Consider the following 18379-nt stretch of genomic DNA (forward strand, 5'->3'; position numbering starts at 1 on the left):
CCTCAGCAGTGTGTTTCTTATTTCTTTAGCAAATGGAGGGGCATCTGAATCCTCAGATTCAGAGGGTTCAGGGGATCTAGTTTTAGGAATTTCAAGTACATGCAGCTAAGGTGTCCCCATTCCATGCCTCAGGTTTCCCTACTATCAGGAATCTGCCCTTAGTGTGGCAAACTTGCTGACATTGAGAATTTTACTTTCTTTAGAGCATTGTTACCTTTATAATTAACACTTGGGCTTGATACTTAGATGTTTATGCCCACTAGTTGCAGGAAATGAGACTATATGCTTCCAAAGAAATCTATATACATATTTAAATTATATATTTTACTTGTCTATCTTTCTAGAATGTGCATTTCTTAAGCTCCTATTTGTACCTGTGGAACCTAGAACAGTTTCAAATTGTGTAATTATTAAGATGAATTCTAATATATGCCATATATACAATCATTTCATCAATTACATGTTTTTAAAGAAGAATATGTTGGTAATACCAAAAGAGCAAGATTTTAAAAAATAAGCTAATTATGGATAATGTTTATCATCCTATTTCAAATTCTACTGCACTTTAGCCAGCCATGCTTTTGTATTGGAGCTTAAGACTTGGTCTAAGCACATGGGGCCTCTAGATCTACTGACATTTTGGTTTGGTTCCTGTTCTAAAATCTGCTGCTTTCAGAGCTGGCAGTGAATTAAGAGCAAATTACCAGACACTTAGCGGCTTAAAACAACAACACATGTTTATTATCTCACAGTTTCTGTTGGTTAGGAGTCTTAGCATGGCTAAGCTAGGTTTCCTACAGCTACAATCAAGTTGTCATCTGTGCTGCATTTCTATCTGGACACTTGATGCAGGGAAGAATCTGATTCCAAGTTTAATAAGATTGTTGGCAGAATTTATTTCCTTTTGACAAGAAGCTGCCATCAGCTCCCCCACATCTCCTAAAGGCTGTTAGTAGTTCCTAGAAGGTATCCACAGTTCCTAAAGGCTGCCTGCATTTCCTTTGTAACATGTGCTTTACATCATGGCTGCTTACTTCGTTAAGCCAGCAAAGAGAGTATCTAAAACAAGCTGACTAGCAAGGCAAAGTCTTATGAAACTTAACAGTGTCATGGGAGTAAGATCCCATCACCTTGCCATCCCCCTACCTTGTTTATGAGCAAGTCACAGGTCATATGACTTGTGACTCATATACAAAGCCATGAATACCATGAGGTGGGGATTATGGGCTACAATCTTAGAATCAGTCCTCTGCACAGTGTCCAACAGTTTTCTCTGAAGCAACTCCATGGAACATAGTTTGCAAACCATTGCCTTACATAATATACCCTATATATGACCTTTTTTAGTTGGACTTTGTGTTTAATAGTTTACTAGAACATTTTCTTTGGAATGGGAAAGACTTAAGACTTATTATCAGTTTTAGTGACTATCTTATGAGAGGAAATGACCCTCCAGGAAGGCTTCAGCAACATGTCTCAAAATATAGTTCCTGGGACACTTGTCCTCTGAGAAAGCTTCTGTGTTTCAATTAAGTTTGTGGAAACAATATATTATATAATCCTCTTAGTGAAGCATATTGTCGTTATTATTTGAAAAAAGTCCTACACTCAAGAAACCTATTTAATTGTACTTAAATTAGAGTTTTCCAAAGTTATTTGATTAGAGAACTTTTAAATTACTCAATGCCCTTTAACATTTTGCAGAACCAGTATTCCATGCAATACACATTGGGAAATGCCACATATATAACTTGACAAGTTGAAAAGGAGGACAGAATACCAAGAAGAGAAATAAAAAACATAAAAGAGTCATAGTTAAATGTTCCCTACCTAATTAGAATGAAAGTTAATATTTTTTTTTAAAATGATGATGATATCATGAACTTGGTATGACTACACTTTGCAAAGAGCTTTCATGACTATCTTATTTAAAACTCTCAGCAATCTGTTAGATATCACAACTAATTTTTTTCAAAACAGGTGAGAAAATGAGGCCCATGACTTGTACAAGTCATAAAATTGATAAGGGGTGAAGTCAGTAAATTAGTATAGCTTTTCTAGCTTCAACTATAAAACTCTTTCTGTTACAACATTCTATTACTTTATAAACATGATGAAGTTGAAAATGAGGTTGTTGAAGAATGCCTTTATGTACTATGTGATTTAATTTTTAAGTATTTATTAACCCAAAGTAATGAAAAACAATGATATAAAATAGTTAATGAACTATTTTCTTAATGTAATGACTGTATGAAAAAATGTTGTAAATAGAATATATGAACATTTTTTCTCTGTGTATAGAACACACATACACACATAATTAGGTTAGTTTGTATTTTACAATAGAAGTAAGTGAAGGGGAAATTTTAGTCAAAGGTTCAAATTTTTAGATTATTTTTTGTCAGGTCCTCATATTTAAGTATGTTTGACTTGTGTTAATAGAATAACTGAATACCAGAGTTAGACAGGATTTAGTGTGCTTCTTGTGTAACTTCCTATCTGAAGCATTGACCCTTCTCTACATCGTGCTGACAAGTGATACTCTAGCCTTTTCTTTGAACACCTGTTGTGATGGGGTGGTGACAGTCTATGAAGGCAGCAAAACATTTAGATTTTTACTTTGAAGTATTTATAGATTTGTAGGAAGTTGGAAAGATAGTTCAGTGAAATCCTAAATATGCTTCACCAAGTTTCCTCAGTGGTTATATCTTGCTTAGCTATAATTAAGAAACTAATACTGGAACAATGTTTTTATAGTTCTAGGACATCTTATCACATATATGGATTCATATAACCACCACTTCTATAAAGATGAAGAACTACTGTATTACCACAAAGATTGTTCTTACGCTTCCTCTTTCTAATGACATCCTACTCCTTCTCCACCATCCCTGATGTCTGCCAACCACTAATTTGTACTTTATGTCTATATTTTTCTCATTTAGAGAATGATATATGAATGAAATCATACAGTATGTGACATTTTGAGTTTTTTTTTCCAATTCATATAATGCCCTTGAGGTCTATCCATGTTGTGTGTATAGTTTTTTCCTTTTTATTATAAGTAGCATTCCATGGTATAGATATACCACAGCTATTAATGGATATTTTGGTTGTTTCCACTTTTTGCCTGTTATAAATGAAGATATCTTCTTTGGTGAAATTTCTGTTTATATAAAGCATTCAGCCTTTTATCATTAAGTATGATCTTAGCTGTTGGATTTTTATTGTTGTTCTATGTTAGTTTGAGCCAGTTCCCCTCGATTATTTTTTTAGAGTTTTTAAAAACCATGAATGCAGTTTCTACATCAGCGCTCAATGGATAAGATCATGTAATTATTTTCCTTTAACTTTTTAATATGTGGATCACACTGATTTTCAAATATTCAACCAGTCTTGCATTCCAGAAATAAACCTCATTTGGTCATAGTGTATAATTCTTTTTACATATCACTGAATTCTCTTTGCTAATATTTTGTTAAGGATTTCTATGTTTATAATCATGAGCAATATTGGTCTACAGCTCATTTATAGTTTGTTATTTTCTTTTTTGTTTTCTGTTTGTTCCTTCTATTGTTCATTTTGTTGTTTTCTTTTCCTTGCCTTCCTACGGGTTATTTGAACATTTTTTTTAAACATTTTGTGAACTGTGTTTTGATTGAGCTAGAATGTTTAAGTGTATTTCTTTTTGTAGGTTTTTTTGTGTGGTTGCTTTAGGTAATGTATTACATGTACACAACTTATCACCTTGTATTGGTGCTGACGTTTAACTAGACTGGAATGTAGAAACCTTAAGTCATTTAAATTCCTTTATTTTCTCCCTTATCTCATAATGGACTTGTCTTAAATATTTTCTTTATATATGTTGAAAACCACATCAGACAATGTATGTTCTGCACTTTAAATTATCAAAAACATAATTTAGAAAACTCAAGAGGAGAAGAAAACCCATTTTTGTTTAGTATCTTTATTTCTTCTTGATACTTTCAGATTCCTTCTTTTTTTGTTTCTCTTTTGTTTCAAGAACTTCCTTTAGTTATTTTTTTAGGGTAGATCTGCTGGTGACAGATTGTCTTTGTTTTCTTTTGCCTGAGAATATATTTCTCATTCATTTCTGAGAGATAATTTCATCATATTTAGAATTCAGGTTGACATTTCTCTTATTTTAGCAATTGAAAAATATTGTACCACTTCCTTCTGGCCTCTAAGGTTTCTGATGAGGGGTTGGCTATCATTTGAATTGTTTTTCCCCTTTAGGTAAGGTGTTGCTTTTTTCTTGGAGCTTTTAAGATATTTCATTTTTAGTTTTGGTTTGATTATGGTGTATCTTGTAACAGATGTCTTTGGGTATTGTTTGTATAGGGTTTTACATGGTTTCTTCAATCTGTAGGCTTATATCTTTGGCCAAATTTGGGAAATTTTCAGTCTTTATTTCTTTGAATACTTTTTTTTTTTTTAAGCCCATTCACTTTCTTTTCTCCTGGACTTACAATGATATGAGTGTTAGACTTTTTGCTATAGTTTCTTAGGCCCTTGAGGCTCCGTTCATTTTCTTTTCTTTTTTTTTTTTTTTTCTGTAGTCTGTTTTCTGTCTGTTTTTCAGATTGGGTCATTTTTATTGTTCCATCTTCAAGTTCATTGAATCATTCCTCTGTCCTCTCCATTCTGTGGTTGAGCCCATCAATTTGCTTTTATATTTCAGTTATTTTTTAGTTCTAAAATTTCCATTTGGTTCTTTATGTGCTTTCTAGTTCTTGTACTAGAACTGGAAAGCCCAATAATACATTTTTGTACTGTTACTAAAGAAAGATATTTTATTATCTTAGTTCTGTACTATTAAGCTGCAAAAAATAAGAATATCCAGTGGAAACTATTATTAGGTCTATAATAATAGTCTTAATAGTTTTTAGGACTATTTTGTATATGAATTACCATTAATTATCTTATTCTTACAGGGACACTAATTTTACTTATTCAACAAGTGTTTAGTTAGTACTTATACATGACAGTTTTTTGTTTCGTTTTGTTTTGTTTTTGTTTTTGGAGATGAAGTCTCGTTCTGTTGTTGCCCAGGCTGGAGTGCAATGGCACTGTCTCAGCTTACTGCAACCTCCGCCTTCCGGGTTCAAATGATTCTCTTGCCTCAGCCTCCCAAGTAGCTGGGACTGGGAGCTACATGCCACCATGCCCAGCTAGTTTTCGTATTTTTATTAGAGACGGAGTTTCATCAGGTTGGCCAGGCTTGTCTCAAACTCCTGACCTCAGGTGATCCACCCGCCTCGGCCTCACTAAGTGCTGGGATTACAGGCGTGAGCCACTGCACACAGCCTATATGACAGGTTTTTTTGTCAATCAGATGTTTTTGCTTTAGTTTCAAATGGTTAAACAGCTTATGTTTTTTTATTTTCAGAGAAAAAGAATTACATTTCTGCCTTTTTGGTAGGTTGCAAGCACAGAGGGAGAAGAGAAATTTTGAGCTGAATTTTCTTACTGTCACATAAACCAGTTAAGAATTTTTATTTACAGGCTTCAGGCTTCATACTGTTTTATCTCTAATGCACAGATTTGTCAATGCTTTGTTATGGGACAATACTGTATTTTGAAAGGGCTACAGGTTTTCCGAGACATAGATACACTTAGCTTTTTGGGTAGCCATCCAGGCATGGGCATTAAGTATCCCATGTACTGGTCATCTCCATATACTCCAGTGTGTTTTACCAATATTGTAATTATTTGTGCCATGAAAAAGCTTGGGAAGCACTTCTCTAGCCCACAGGTTAAAGAATGGGGTTCTTTCTACAAATTGCATATTGTGTGTGTTAGGTAATAAAGCCTATTCTCTTTCATAAATTAGTTTCTTAAAAGAATTGCCTCCAGTAATTCTCAAACATCTGACCATAATCATCTGGAAGGCTTGTTAAAATATAGACTGCTAGGCCCACCAACAGTTTCTGATTCATTAAGTCTAGGGTGGCACCCAAGAATTTACATTTCTAACATGTTCCCAGGTGTTGCTGATGATGCCATTTTGAGGACTGCAATTTGAGAACCATTCATTTACACACAACTTTTTCTACTTTTTTACTTCCCTTGGTTCTTCAGTTTCTTCAACCTGATTTTAATTTTCATCATTCTATCCAATTGTTCTTCCTGACATCTTTTCTAATCTTCATGATTGACAAATCCAATGCATATTTTTCACCTCCTCATCTTATTTGATACGTAAAAATCATTCAGTGTAGTTGATTTCTTCTTTGTTTTAGGAAACTCTATTTGATTTGTAGACCTCCCTCTGTCTCCCTCCTTCCTTCCTTTTTTTTCTCTGCATGCTGTTTCTGAATCTTTTCTCTTTTTTGTTTTTTCTCAAATCAAACCCTAAATGTTAGAATTCAGTTTGGGTTCTCTTCATACCTTATTTTACCCTCTATTTCTAAATGATCTCACATACTCCTGTCTATATGTTAATTATTGCCAATTTATGTCTCCAGATCAAAACTTTGAATTTTTTGTGTTTTTTTTTTTTTGTTTTATTTTTATTTTTTATGGCTTTTCTTGAGACGGAGTCGCTCTGTCTCCCAGGCTGGAGTGCAGTGGCGCGCTCCAGGCTCACTGCAAGCTCCGCCTCCCGGGTTCACGCTATTCTGCCTCAGCCTCCTGAATAGCTGGGACTACATGCACCCGCCACCATGCCCGGCTAATTTTTTGTATTTTTTTTTTAGTAGAGACGGGGTTTCACCGTGTTAGCCAGGATGGTCTCGATCTCCTGACCTCGTGATCCGCCCGCCTCGGCCTCCCAAAGTGCTGGGATTACAGGCGTGAGCCACCGTGCCCGGCCTTTGTTTTGTTTCTTGAGACAGTCTCGCTCTGTCTCCAGGCTGGAGTGCAGTGGCGCAATCTCAGCTCACTGCAACCTCTGCCTCCCGGGTTCAAGAAATCCTCCTGCCTCAGCCTCCCGAATAGCTTGGACTACAGGCGTGCACCACCATGCCCAGCTAATTTTTTGTATTTTTAGTAGAGATGGGGCTTCACCATGTTGGCCAGGATGATCTCCATCTCTTGACCTCGTGATCCGTCTGCATCAGCCTCCCAAAGTGTTGCGATTACAGGCGTGAGCCACCATGCCTGGCCAAAACTTTAAGTTTTATTACACCTTGACCAGATTCCTTCTTATATGTCCACTAGGTTCAAATAATATATCAAAAATCAACCACCATATTTAATACATTCTCAGATGTACATTTTTATCATTTTATATCCTGAAAGTTATGAATCCTATACTCAATGGCATCATATATTTTATGAAATAGAGTAATTCCCTGTTACCCTTCCCTAACAAGAAGTGCTCTTCCTCCAGTCTTCTCCATCTCATAAATTTTTTCTTCCATTCAGTTATTAATGCCAGAAACCGGGGAGTTAACCTTGACTCTTTAGTCTTTCTTAACACTGTTATTTCTACTTCAAAAACATCTCTCAATCCCTCTTTTCTTACCATGTCTATTGCTATTATCTTTATTCAAGCCATAATTACCTTTCCCAAGGGTTATTGTAAATGTCTTTTAACTTTTGGTGTCATACAACCTAGTCTCTGTATAGTACTTATATTCATTCTTTTTAAAATGTTAATCAGATTATGTCACCATTTCACTTAAAATCCTTCAGTGTTTGAAATTTAAAATCTTTAATATGAAATAGAAAGACCTACCTAAGTTGTTCTGTGCTGCCTTACCAGTTTCACTTAATACTATATTCTTCTTCATTCTTTTTGGTTCAGAAACCATGGTGTTCCTTCAGTTCTTTTATAGCACCATGTCACATCTTTCAGTTCTCATCTTAAACATTATTACTTGAGGGGTGTTTGCTGACCCCAAAGTCTAAACTAGATCTTATTGTATTCTTTCATAGTATCTTGTATTTTTCTATATGACACTGATGATCTGTTTCTCTATCCCTACTCTGTTGTAAGCATATTTCATTATTTTACCCTTTCAAGTAGAGCTTAGCACAGTACATACCAAATGGAAGGTGTTCAGTAAGTATTTTTAGAAAAATAAAATTATAAATAGAATTTTAAAAGATATATGTACATATATAGACTAAAAAATTTAAGATAAAAAATATTTTATATTTTGAAATACTGAGCAAATAAGCATGTAAGTTTGGGAAATGGTGGATATACATTCTTAGTTGCCAATTACATAAATTGTCTGACAAAATTTTTTATAATTATTATAAGAATGTGATTTCTGAAAAATGTGGAAAAATTATTTCAAAATATTAAGTGATTCATGATGTTTAAGTAAAGTTTATTTTTACTAATGGATATTGAATGAACCTGTTTTATAATTTTCATACAAATTAATCTTTTGTGAAAACAATTTTTTTAACGACACAAATTTCTTAGGAGGTTTTAGCATGATGAAGAATATCATATTGCATTTCAGAAAGGACATTTAATTATTTGGCTTTTTAAAATACTGGCTATTGCAAACCAACGTAAACTTTTTAAATGTCCCTTAATCTTTGGAGAACAAACTCATGTCTTTAGACCAGCATAGGAGTAAAAAAAATATATGGCGTGAATAACAGTCATAACTAATAGTCTTTTTCAGCATATACATTTTGTGTTTCTATTTCTGTTTATTATTAGCTTTTTCTCTTTTTGCAGGACTTTTGTTTTGTAGGGTCTGTCTAGAGATATAAACTTTATATTATACTTTCTATAAATTTTACTTTTTGAATATTAGCTTTCTTTTGGCATATATATAGCACTCACTATACATACATATATATATATGTATGTATAGTGAGTGCTACAGACAAAGTTCTTGAGACCAGACAGGATCACACAGTTTAAAATGTTTATAATGTCTCTGTCTGTCCCTTTTTTCACCATCTCCTTTACTGCACTCTTTTGTCTGACTCTCACAGGAGACATGGATTACAACTGGTTGGATCATACGTCTTGGCATAGCAGTGAGGCATCCCCAATGTCTTTGGTGAGACATGTGGAGCCTTACTATTTAATTTTCGTTATCATTTCACTTTTCCTTTTTTATTTACACCTTTGCATGTTTCTTTTTTGTATCTTTTTTTTTTTTTTTTTTTATCCCATACCTGTAGGGGACAGTCAAAAGGGAAAAAGAAAAACTAGTGAGCAGGCAGTTTTGTTGGACTCTAACACCAGGTCTGAGAGACAAAAGAAAATGATGTACTTTGGTGGCCACTCTTTGGAAGAGGATTTGGAATGGTCTGAACCTCAGATTAAGGACTCTGGGGTAGATACGTGTAGTAGCACAACCCTTAACGAGGAGCATAGCCATAGTGATAAGGTACTGAGATTGTGGAGCCTGCCTTTTAACCTGCTCATTTGGTCTTCGTTTGCTCTCTGTCACTCATTAAAACAGAACATAATAAAAGGACAGGGCATCTCAAGGGTCACTGTAGCATTTCTTAAGGTGCAGAAAAGAAAAACAAAACCAAACTAAACAAACAACAAACCAAAAAAAACCTCTTGCTTGCTTTGCTGTTTTTATTGTTTGACGGCATACCAAAAAATAAGTATATGAAAATAAAACTTAGGAACAAAGGAATGTTTTGTCTTTTGTCGCATGAGAGAACTTTGTAATGTTATTAAAAACCACAAATAATAAATAAGTTTTGGATTGGCTTATTTGATTGTTTGCATATATTTTCCTTGGGATGAAAATTAAATTATTAATAGTTTGAATCCCAGGCAAAAGGGAGATAATTGGGTCTGTTTGCACAGAAAAAGTTGTTTTTCTTTTTTCCCTTTCACTGTCATTTTGGTCTTTTGTTTTATCGTCATAGCATTTTAATGTGGTATTAATTAGTATTAGAGCCCTTGCCATCTGCTTTGATATTTATCATTGTTGCTCTTAGGATAGTGGAACTTTTGATATCTTTTTACAATATAGATGTAATTGACTGGAACTTGTGTTTTGCCTGCTAAATTTTGCATGAAGATATGCCTGTTACTTTTTGATAACTGTGAAACTATGATTACACAAATCATTTACTTTCCTTACTTAGAATATCATTCATAACAGAATACTGTCATTATTTACAGAGGCCTTGGTTCAGCCCTGAGAAAGAAAGAAACTACTAATGTTTTCAAGGTTATTTAACAATGGATATCATTGAATTATCTAGTAAAGGTAATTTACTAAATAGATCAAAGACCTGAAAGAATCATGAAAGAACCTCTGAGAAATGAGAACTGTAATCTATTCTCACCTGTAGATGAAGCCTGTTTCTCCCATGCAGATTCAACTGGGAATTTATTGGGGCTTGTGTACACTTTATTATTTTAATCTAGAAACCTATGCAAAAAAGCCCTCATCATAGGCTCAAATGTAATGTTTTAATATGATTTGACTTTTAAATTTTTACTGTAATACAGGCTTTCAAAATCTTCCAAAAGTGTTTGAAGAGGAAATTTTCATTTTTAAATGAATTCACTTGCATAGAATTTCACTGCATCTTTTCTGCCCGTGAATTTTTATATTTCAGCATGTAGATAATTAGAGTTGCATGCATTTTCAAAATTTCTCAGATTTTGTAGAGCTATATAACTTCAGTATTGCGTTAGAGAACTGTAAGAATTGGAAGTAATTGGATTTTGAAAAAAACTTTGAGATTATATTGAGGTTATAAGCATAATATAGTACACCCTTATGATCAGTGCTTTGAAATGAAAGCTGGTTTGTGTAATCATAACACTGAAATTCTGAAGTTTAGAGAGGTCATACAATCAGAGATCATTTGTCATAAAACGATAAATAAAATCATTTATTTATTTTGTATTTATTTATTTTGTTTGTTGATGCAAAATGTCAGCACCCTGTAACCTGGCAACCCTCTAAAGATGGAGATCGTTTAATTGGTCGCATTTTATTAAATAAGCGTCTAAAAGATGGAAGTGTACCTCGAGATTCAGGAGCAATGCTTGGCTTGAAGGTATGTAATAAAATGTATGAGATTTTGGCTCTATACTCTTACAGATTTACCAGAAAAGCAAAGGATAACTCTTTCAACCTGTACCAGTTTAGTAGTGTATTTTTCCATTTTCAATAGTTTGTGAAGATTCGCACTCATTATCTAAAACATTTCATTTTCCCACTATTATTTAAGAAGTTGCCATAATTCCACAGAAATACTTGTATATATATAAATTTGGAAGACACTAAAAGTAACCTCATTAAGATCTACTTGAATCTTAAATACAGTGGTCGAATGTATTTTAATTATAGTTTATTCTTTAAGTCAAAATCTATGTTTATATTTTATTAAAGTGATAGTTTTTTAATAATTACTGAAAATGAAAACTTGGGAAATGTAATATGTATATATATGTATATTGCATATGTATATATATAATTTTGTATAAATGCTGTAAAATGTGTGTGTGTATGTGTATGTGCATATGTGCACTTAAGAGAGAGTACTGTTTGAATTCTAAAAACAAAAATAATTATGCTGGGAGATTAAATAGAAATATTGATTTATGTTTTACAGTAAAATACCAGAAAATTATTTGGTAAATACATTAAATAGAGCTTTGTTTGGTTTTTGTGCATCTAGTATAACCAATTAAAACCTGAAATGAATAAAGAATATGCTGGGTGTCATGGTTCATGCCTGTAATCACAACACTTTGTAAGGCCCAGGTGGGAAAATTGATTTAGACCAGGAGTTTGAGACCGACCTAGACAAAATAGTGAAGTCCTGTCTCTAGCAAACTTTTTTTTGTTGTTTTTTTTTTTAGATGGAGTCTCGCTGTATGTCCCAGGCTGGAGTGCAGTGGCATGATCTCGGGTCACTGCAACCTTCGCCTCTTGGATTCAAGTGATTCTCCTGCCTCAGCCTCCCAAGTAGCTGTGACTATAGGCGCACACCACCATACCCAGCTATATATTTTTTTTTTTGTATTTTTAGTAGAGACGGGGTTTCACCATGTTGGCCAGGATGATCTTGATCTCTTGACCTTGTGATCCGCCCACCTTGACCTCCCAGCACGCTGGGATTACAGGCGTGAGCCACTGCGCTCAGCCCAAAAAATTTTAAATTAGTTGGACATAGAAGCACATGCCTGGAGTCCTAGCTACTGAGGAGGCTGAGGCAGGAGGATTGCCAGGAGTTCGAGGTTACAGTGGGCTGTGATCACACCACTGAATTCCAGCCTGGGCAAAAGAGTGAGACTCTGTCTCTCTCTAAAAAAAGTAAATGTTTTAGAGCTAAGCCATTCCTATAAAAATTGTCCTGTAGAATATAAGAGATATTAGGAAACTTTGGATGTAGGTGGAATTGGGCTGTGTATTAGGTCTTTCTTGCATTGCTGTAAAGAAATACCTGAGACTGGGTAATTTATAAAGAAAAGAGGTTTAATCAGCTCATAGTTCTGCAGGCTTTAAAGGAAGCATGATGCCAACATCTGCTTGGCTTCTGGGGAGGCCTCAGGAAGCTTACAATTATGGTCAAAGGTGAAGGGAGAGTACGCATGTCACATGGCAAAAGCAGGAGCAAGAGAGAGTGGGAGTGGGAAGCAAGGTGCCACATAGGTTTAAATGACCAGATCTTGCAAGAACTCACTATCACAAAGACAGCACCAAGCCACAAGGGATCTGCCCCATGATCCAAACACCTCTCCTCAGGTTCTACCTCCAGCATTGGGGATTACAATTCAACATGAGATTTGCGCAGGGACAAACATCCAAACTATATCAGACTACTAACATTTATTGTGTGGCATCCATGTGCTTGCACTCAACCTGAGCATTTTATCTCTGTTATCCTAGAACACTCACAATAGATGAGAAATAGGCTTAGAAAGGTGTTTAACTTACCCATGGTCACAAGATGGTGACGATGGTGGGATTTAAATTCAGATTTGACCATTTCCAGGGACAGTGAGATGTGCCTATAGCCCCAGCTACTTGGAAGGCTAAGGCAGGAGGATTGCGTGAGCCCAGGGTTTCAAGTCCAGCCTGAGCAAAATAGTGAGACCCTTTGTCTTAAAAACAATTTTTTTTAATCCAGATATGCCTATTATAGTGTTAGAATAAAGAATAGGAAGTCTTGGCTTCAATTCCAAATATAGGAGTTACTAGTTACGTGAAACCGGACAAATAAACTTCTCTTAGCTTTAGATTTCTTACCTGTTCAATGAGGATAATTGAATTGTTGTAATATGATTAAATAAATCAACATACAAACATTTAGTAAAGTGTCTGGCAAGCTTTAAGATATCAATAATCATTATAGCCAGTATAATTAATTATTATTAATGTTTGTTAAGCCAAAAAGTTTTTAAATATTTACTTAAGGATATAAGTCAATAAGAGCTATACATTTAATTTTCAGAATCAAACATAGGACTAATTGGTTTATTAACTGAATTGAAGCTATGTGCAAGTCACTGTAATTATGGAAAAAATGCATGGAATAAGATACACCCCATGATTTTTGAATTCAAATAACTTTCACTCTATTTAGAAGAGAAAAACCAATTCATTTCAGTCAGTGAGTTGCTATTATTTGCTTCACTTGCCATCAAATTGAGATATTGACTGAATGGTAGTTGATTAGAATCAAAGCATTAATTTTGTAAGATATACAAGTATACATATGACTCCACAGCAGGTATACATATGACTCCACAGCATTATTCCTAACATTTTTATTCATTTTCTAAAAGTTATATTTTAATAGAAACATAAAAATGAAAAATTGGGATTCAGATGGTCTGAATTTTATATTACTTCTGATGCGATTACGTAAATTTTGTAATTTTTTTCAAGAAAGATCCATCATCATTAAGCACATTATCAATGTTTCTAAAAGATTATCAATGAAAATTTGGTGGTATATCCTAATTATAGTAAAAGAAACAAAAGTTTTGTATTAAAGTATTTACATCTATAACTAGAAATGTTTATATAATTAATGATACTGTAAAATGTTTTTGTAAATGACAAAAGCAAGAATTCCTGAATAAGGACAAAAATTACCAATTGTTATGTTGTTTCTAAGTTATGCAACATTTCAGCAAATTATGGATTAAATGGCAAAACAGTTGGAATATGTGAAAAAGACCTAGCTCTTAGGGCATGTGCTAACCTAATAGAGACAATAAATTATTTAAGAAATCATTTTCTGTACATTAAATTCGCGTTTTAGGTGTTGCAAATTGTTCTAGGTATTTTTTTACCTGAATCTTCAACCATGCTCATTTTAACAATATTCCCATGTTAATACTTTCCTCTTTTAAACAGGTTGTAGGAGGAAAGATGACTGAATCAGGTCGGCTTTGTGCATTTATTACTAAAGTAAAAAAAGGAAGTTTAGCTGATACTGTAGGACATCTTAGACCAGGTAGGGTTTTACCTTTGATTATTTACATTTAAACCATTCAACTTTAGTAGTTATGAGTTATTTTCATTTATTTAGAAGTGATTTGACAATAACAAAGAGCTCATTTAACTTAGATATAAATCTCTATTCATTAATGGAAAGGCAAAACTATTATTTCTTGAGTGATAGTAGATAAAAATCATTTTTATTTGACTTTATCTTACTTTTTTCTGATTGGTGTTCTAATCTGTATCTAATATTAACCTATTTTGTTTCCCCTAAGACCTTTTTCTTTTGAGAAAATTCCAACATAGTTTAGAATAAACTTTATGGATAAAGGCATATTTCCTACCGTGTGTGTCACCCCTTATCTCTTTGTTAATGGATACTGTTGGAGAAATCCTTGAGTACCTTAAAGAGGATTTGATAATATACTAATTATTAAGGTTTTTACAAGAGAATTTAGATACTGGAAACCCTTTACAAAAAAACAAGGTGCTCAGTTGCACATATATTGAGAAATCTGGAGTATAGAGTCATAAAATCTTTAAGGAGGCAACTGATTTTGATAGTTGCTTAGAATTCGAATTTCTATTAAGAAATCCCATAGAGATAATGTTTACATAATTTTTTCCTCTGATCATTGTCCTTTCCTGTGAAATATACTAATCACCATGGTCATCAAATTTTGTGTCACTGGAACTGTTGTTCTCAGTATGTTTCGTATTGTATAATGGTTATTTTATCCTATGGAGTTTATTGAAGTTTAAGATGCTCTTAAGTGTAATTTGTCAGATCAAATTTTCTGTATAAGATTATTATTACTGACACACACTATAGGTGATGAAGTATTAGAATGGAATGGAAGACTACTGCAAGGAGCCACATTTGAGGAAGTATACAACATCATTCTAGAATCCAAACCTGAACCACAAGTAGAACTTGTAGTTTCAAGGCCTATTGGGTAAGTTGGTTTCGGTATTTTATATGTGTGTGAAGTTGAATACTGTTAAACAATATGTAATGTGCCATTTAATAATTTCTGATTGCTTTATGGAAATGAATTATTTTGTAGACAATAACTTGTTCTCTTTCCTTACCAAAAGCACCACACCAAAAATAATGATCTCTTTATCTGATCATATAGATGGTAGAATATACAGTTAATTACAAAAGAAGAAGAAATATTTAGGTGTTTATTCATTTTGTTGTAACACTTTAGAAGGTGGTTATAGGATTTAGTAGGGGAAGGAGACTATAAATCATCTATAGTCTATAAATTTTACATTTTTCAAAATAGAGATTTCAACATAGGAAAGAAAGGGCCAAAGGACATACAATTCATACATAGAGGTAATAGTTTATGGAAAAACATGAAATCTTTTTTAACAAGGTAGACAAACAGACCAAAAATAAGCAAACACCAAAGTACTCTTTGGCTTTGTAATTTATACCTCTGTTTTATAATGCCTATGCATTAAATATAATGCCTATAAATTAAAATTGACAGTTTCCAAACATTGGCAATAAATATTAAAGAGGCAAGTGAATTACATTACATGCCAAGGTAAAATATATACCTATATCAGAGTAAAAGCAACAGAAAAATACTACTGTTAGTGAATTATTACATGCAGATTTGGGGTAAGAGCATTCTAGGGTGAAGCCTACAGAAATCCTTTGTTGTAGAATGGTAATGTCCAGTTTTAATTCATTTAGGAAATGATGGGCCTGTATTATTTTTATCTCTTTTTTAAAAATGCTGAAGAAAACAACTTAGGGTGGTAGCTTAGTTTTATTGAAATGTTCCTTTTAAAGTATTAAATCTAGCACTTGAAATTGTATTCATTTTTTATTTTGTCCTTTCATAGTTTTGTATTATGGTAAAACTGCAGTGCATAAGATTTGTGTATTGATCAAATATATTTCTTGGTATTAAAGGATCTTCAAGTCATATTTTTGTTTAATATTTTAAAGAATTTATAGTCCTTTATGTAATTTACTGAATGAATGTAACCATTAATATTTACCCCTTGTGTCAAATCTCAAATAAAAAGATACACTTACTTTTGGTGTAAATATAGTTCCAAGGTAATGTTGAGATTCCCCATAAGAAACATGTTTGCCTTTTTCTCAATGATGTTACTACATTTTAAAAGTTTCCGGTGGCTCATGCCTGTAATCCCAGCACTTTGGGAGGGCGAGGCGGATGGATCACTTGAAGTCAGGAGTTCAAAACCAGCCTGGCCAACATGGTGAAACCTCGTCTCTGCTAAAAATACAAAAATTAGGCTGAGGCAGAATTGCTTGAACCCAGAAAGTGGAGGCTGCAGTAAGCTGAGATCGCGCCACTGCACTCCAGCCTGGTGACAGAGTGAGACTACATCTTAAAAAAATAAAAATAAATAAAATAAAATGAGTTTTAATCACAATATGAATATCTTACTTTTTATTTTGGTGATATTTTATTTGCACTTTAATGTTACTGATTTAGAATAGCAGGTAAAACCAAAGAGCAGAGGCCGGGCGCGGTGGCTCACGCCTGTAATCCCAGCACTTTGGGAGGCCGAGGCGGGCGGATCACGAGGTCAGGAGATCGAGACCATCCTGGCTAACACGGTGAAACCCCGTCTCTACTAAAAATACAAAAAATTAGCCGGACGTGGTAGTGGGCGCCTGTAGTCCCAGCTACTCGGGAGGCTGAGGCAGGAGAATGGCGTGAACCCGGGAGGTGGAGCTTGCAGTGAGCCGAGATCGCGCCACTGCACTCCAGCCTGAGCGACAAAGCAAGACTCCGTCTCAAAAAAAAAAAAAACAAAAAAAAAAAACAAAGAGCAGAATAGAATAAAAATGTATCTGTAAAAGTTATCTTGTTGAATGCAAATTTTTTATAATGGGTAATTGTGTAGTGAGGCACATAGAAAATAAAGTCTGTTTTTAAAAGTATGCTATGGATGCATGTGAATTTTAATTCCTTTTAAATAGTTGGGGTTAGCCCAGGATACTTTTATTAGCAATAAGTACTAAGGCTTGTTTGTTTCTTATTTATATAATGCCACTATTATACACAGTTTTCTTCATTTTACACTCTCCTATTAATAGGTTGATAATGATAAAAAATATGAGTTGCATTAATTGTTGAAACAGTTTCTGTCTTTTTTTTTTTAATCATTTCAGAGATATACCGCGAGTACCTGATAGCACACATGCACAACTGGAGTCCAGTAAGTTTTATTTATGCTGGAAGAAAACGTTATTTATAATTGCATTCATCAGAGATCAGATGAAGTATTTAGCTAGTAATGTGAAGTAAGAAATATGATAACCTTGTTATCAAGTCTGTAAGCATATAAAGATGGAAAATTTAGTATTATTTCATGTCACTGTGGGAAAAAATACAAAAATGTAGAATATTTTAAGTTTTTTTTAAACACGTCTTATTACAGATTTTTAGATAGCATTATTAAGGTATACTACAATAAACTGCATATACTTAAAGTACAAAATTAGGTAAGTTTTGAAATACATATATACCTGTGAAACCATCATCCCAACAAAAAATCATGAATATATTCACTACTCCCAAAAATTCATCCCCAAAACTTCCCCTAGTTTTAAAATATACTAATTGTAACGTCATCCTCATTAAGTGGGGGGAAATGCTTGGAATAAACTAGTGAATAATTACATTTATTCTAATTTATATTTTTGGAAAGTGGGATAACAGTTCTGATTTAACGTCAGAGCAGTAGTGGAACAATAAATACAGAAGTTTAATGTCAAATTTATCTATAATTTAAAAAATTATTTTGAGTGCTATTTCAAATGTTAAATTAATTTTTTCCAATGAACTAAGTTACTTTATTGATTGAGAGTACAGTAAGGAATATTGGGAGAGAGGAAAAAAAGGATTGCAGTTTGAAATATGTTGATCAGGATAGACCACACTGAGAAGGAAGGATTGAAGGAAACATTTGGAGTGGCTGCCTGGGGGGAAATCTTTCCAGGT

The 18379-nt window shown here is 33.7% G+C and overlaps 1 protein-coding gene across 50 annotated transcripts in view; it reads left to right on the forward strand.

The window, feature by feature from the left end:
• RIMS2 (regulating synaptic membrane exocytosis 2) overlaps positions 1-18379 on the forward strand; it is a 752291-nt gene that overhangs the window by 401133 nt on the left and 332779 nt on the right. For 25 of the 50 annotated variants that reach the window (XM_055348803.2, XM_031014115.3, XM_055348807.2 and 22 more), the window contains 5 exons: positions 8929-8996; positions 10858-10977; positions 14292-14391; positions 15211-15334; positions 17548-17594. In XM_055348803.2, the coding sequence (XP_055204778.1) occupies positions 8929-8996; positions 10858-10977; positions 14292-14391; positions 15211-15334; positions 17548-17594 (459 nt within the window). Of the gene's footprint in view, positions 1-8928; positions 8997-9120; positions 9330-10857; positions 10978-14291; positions 14392-15210; positions 15335-17547; positions 17595-18379 lie in introns of all 50 variants that reach the window. The other 25 variants (XM_063708909.1, XM_063708913.1, XM_063708910.1 and 22 more) reach the window with 1 other exon arrangement.

The sequence above is a fragment of the Gorilla gorilla genome, chromosome 7 (assembly GCF_029281585.2).
Source record: "Gorilla gorilla gorilla isolate KB3781 chromosome 7, NHGRI_mGorGor1-v2.1_pri, whole genome shotgun sequence".
NCBI classification, from domain to species: domain Eukaryota; kingdom Metazoa; phylum Chordata; class Mammalia; order Primates; family Hominidae; genus Gorilla; species Gorilla gorilla.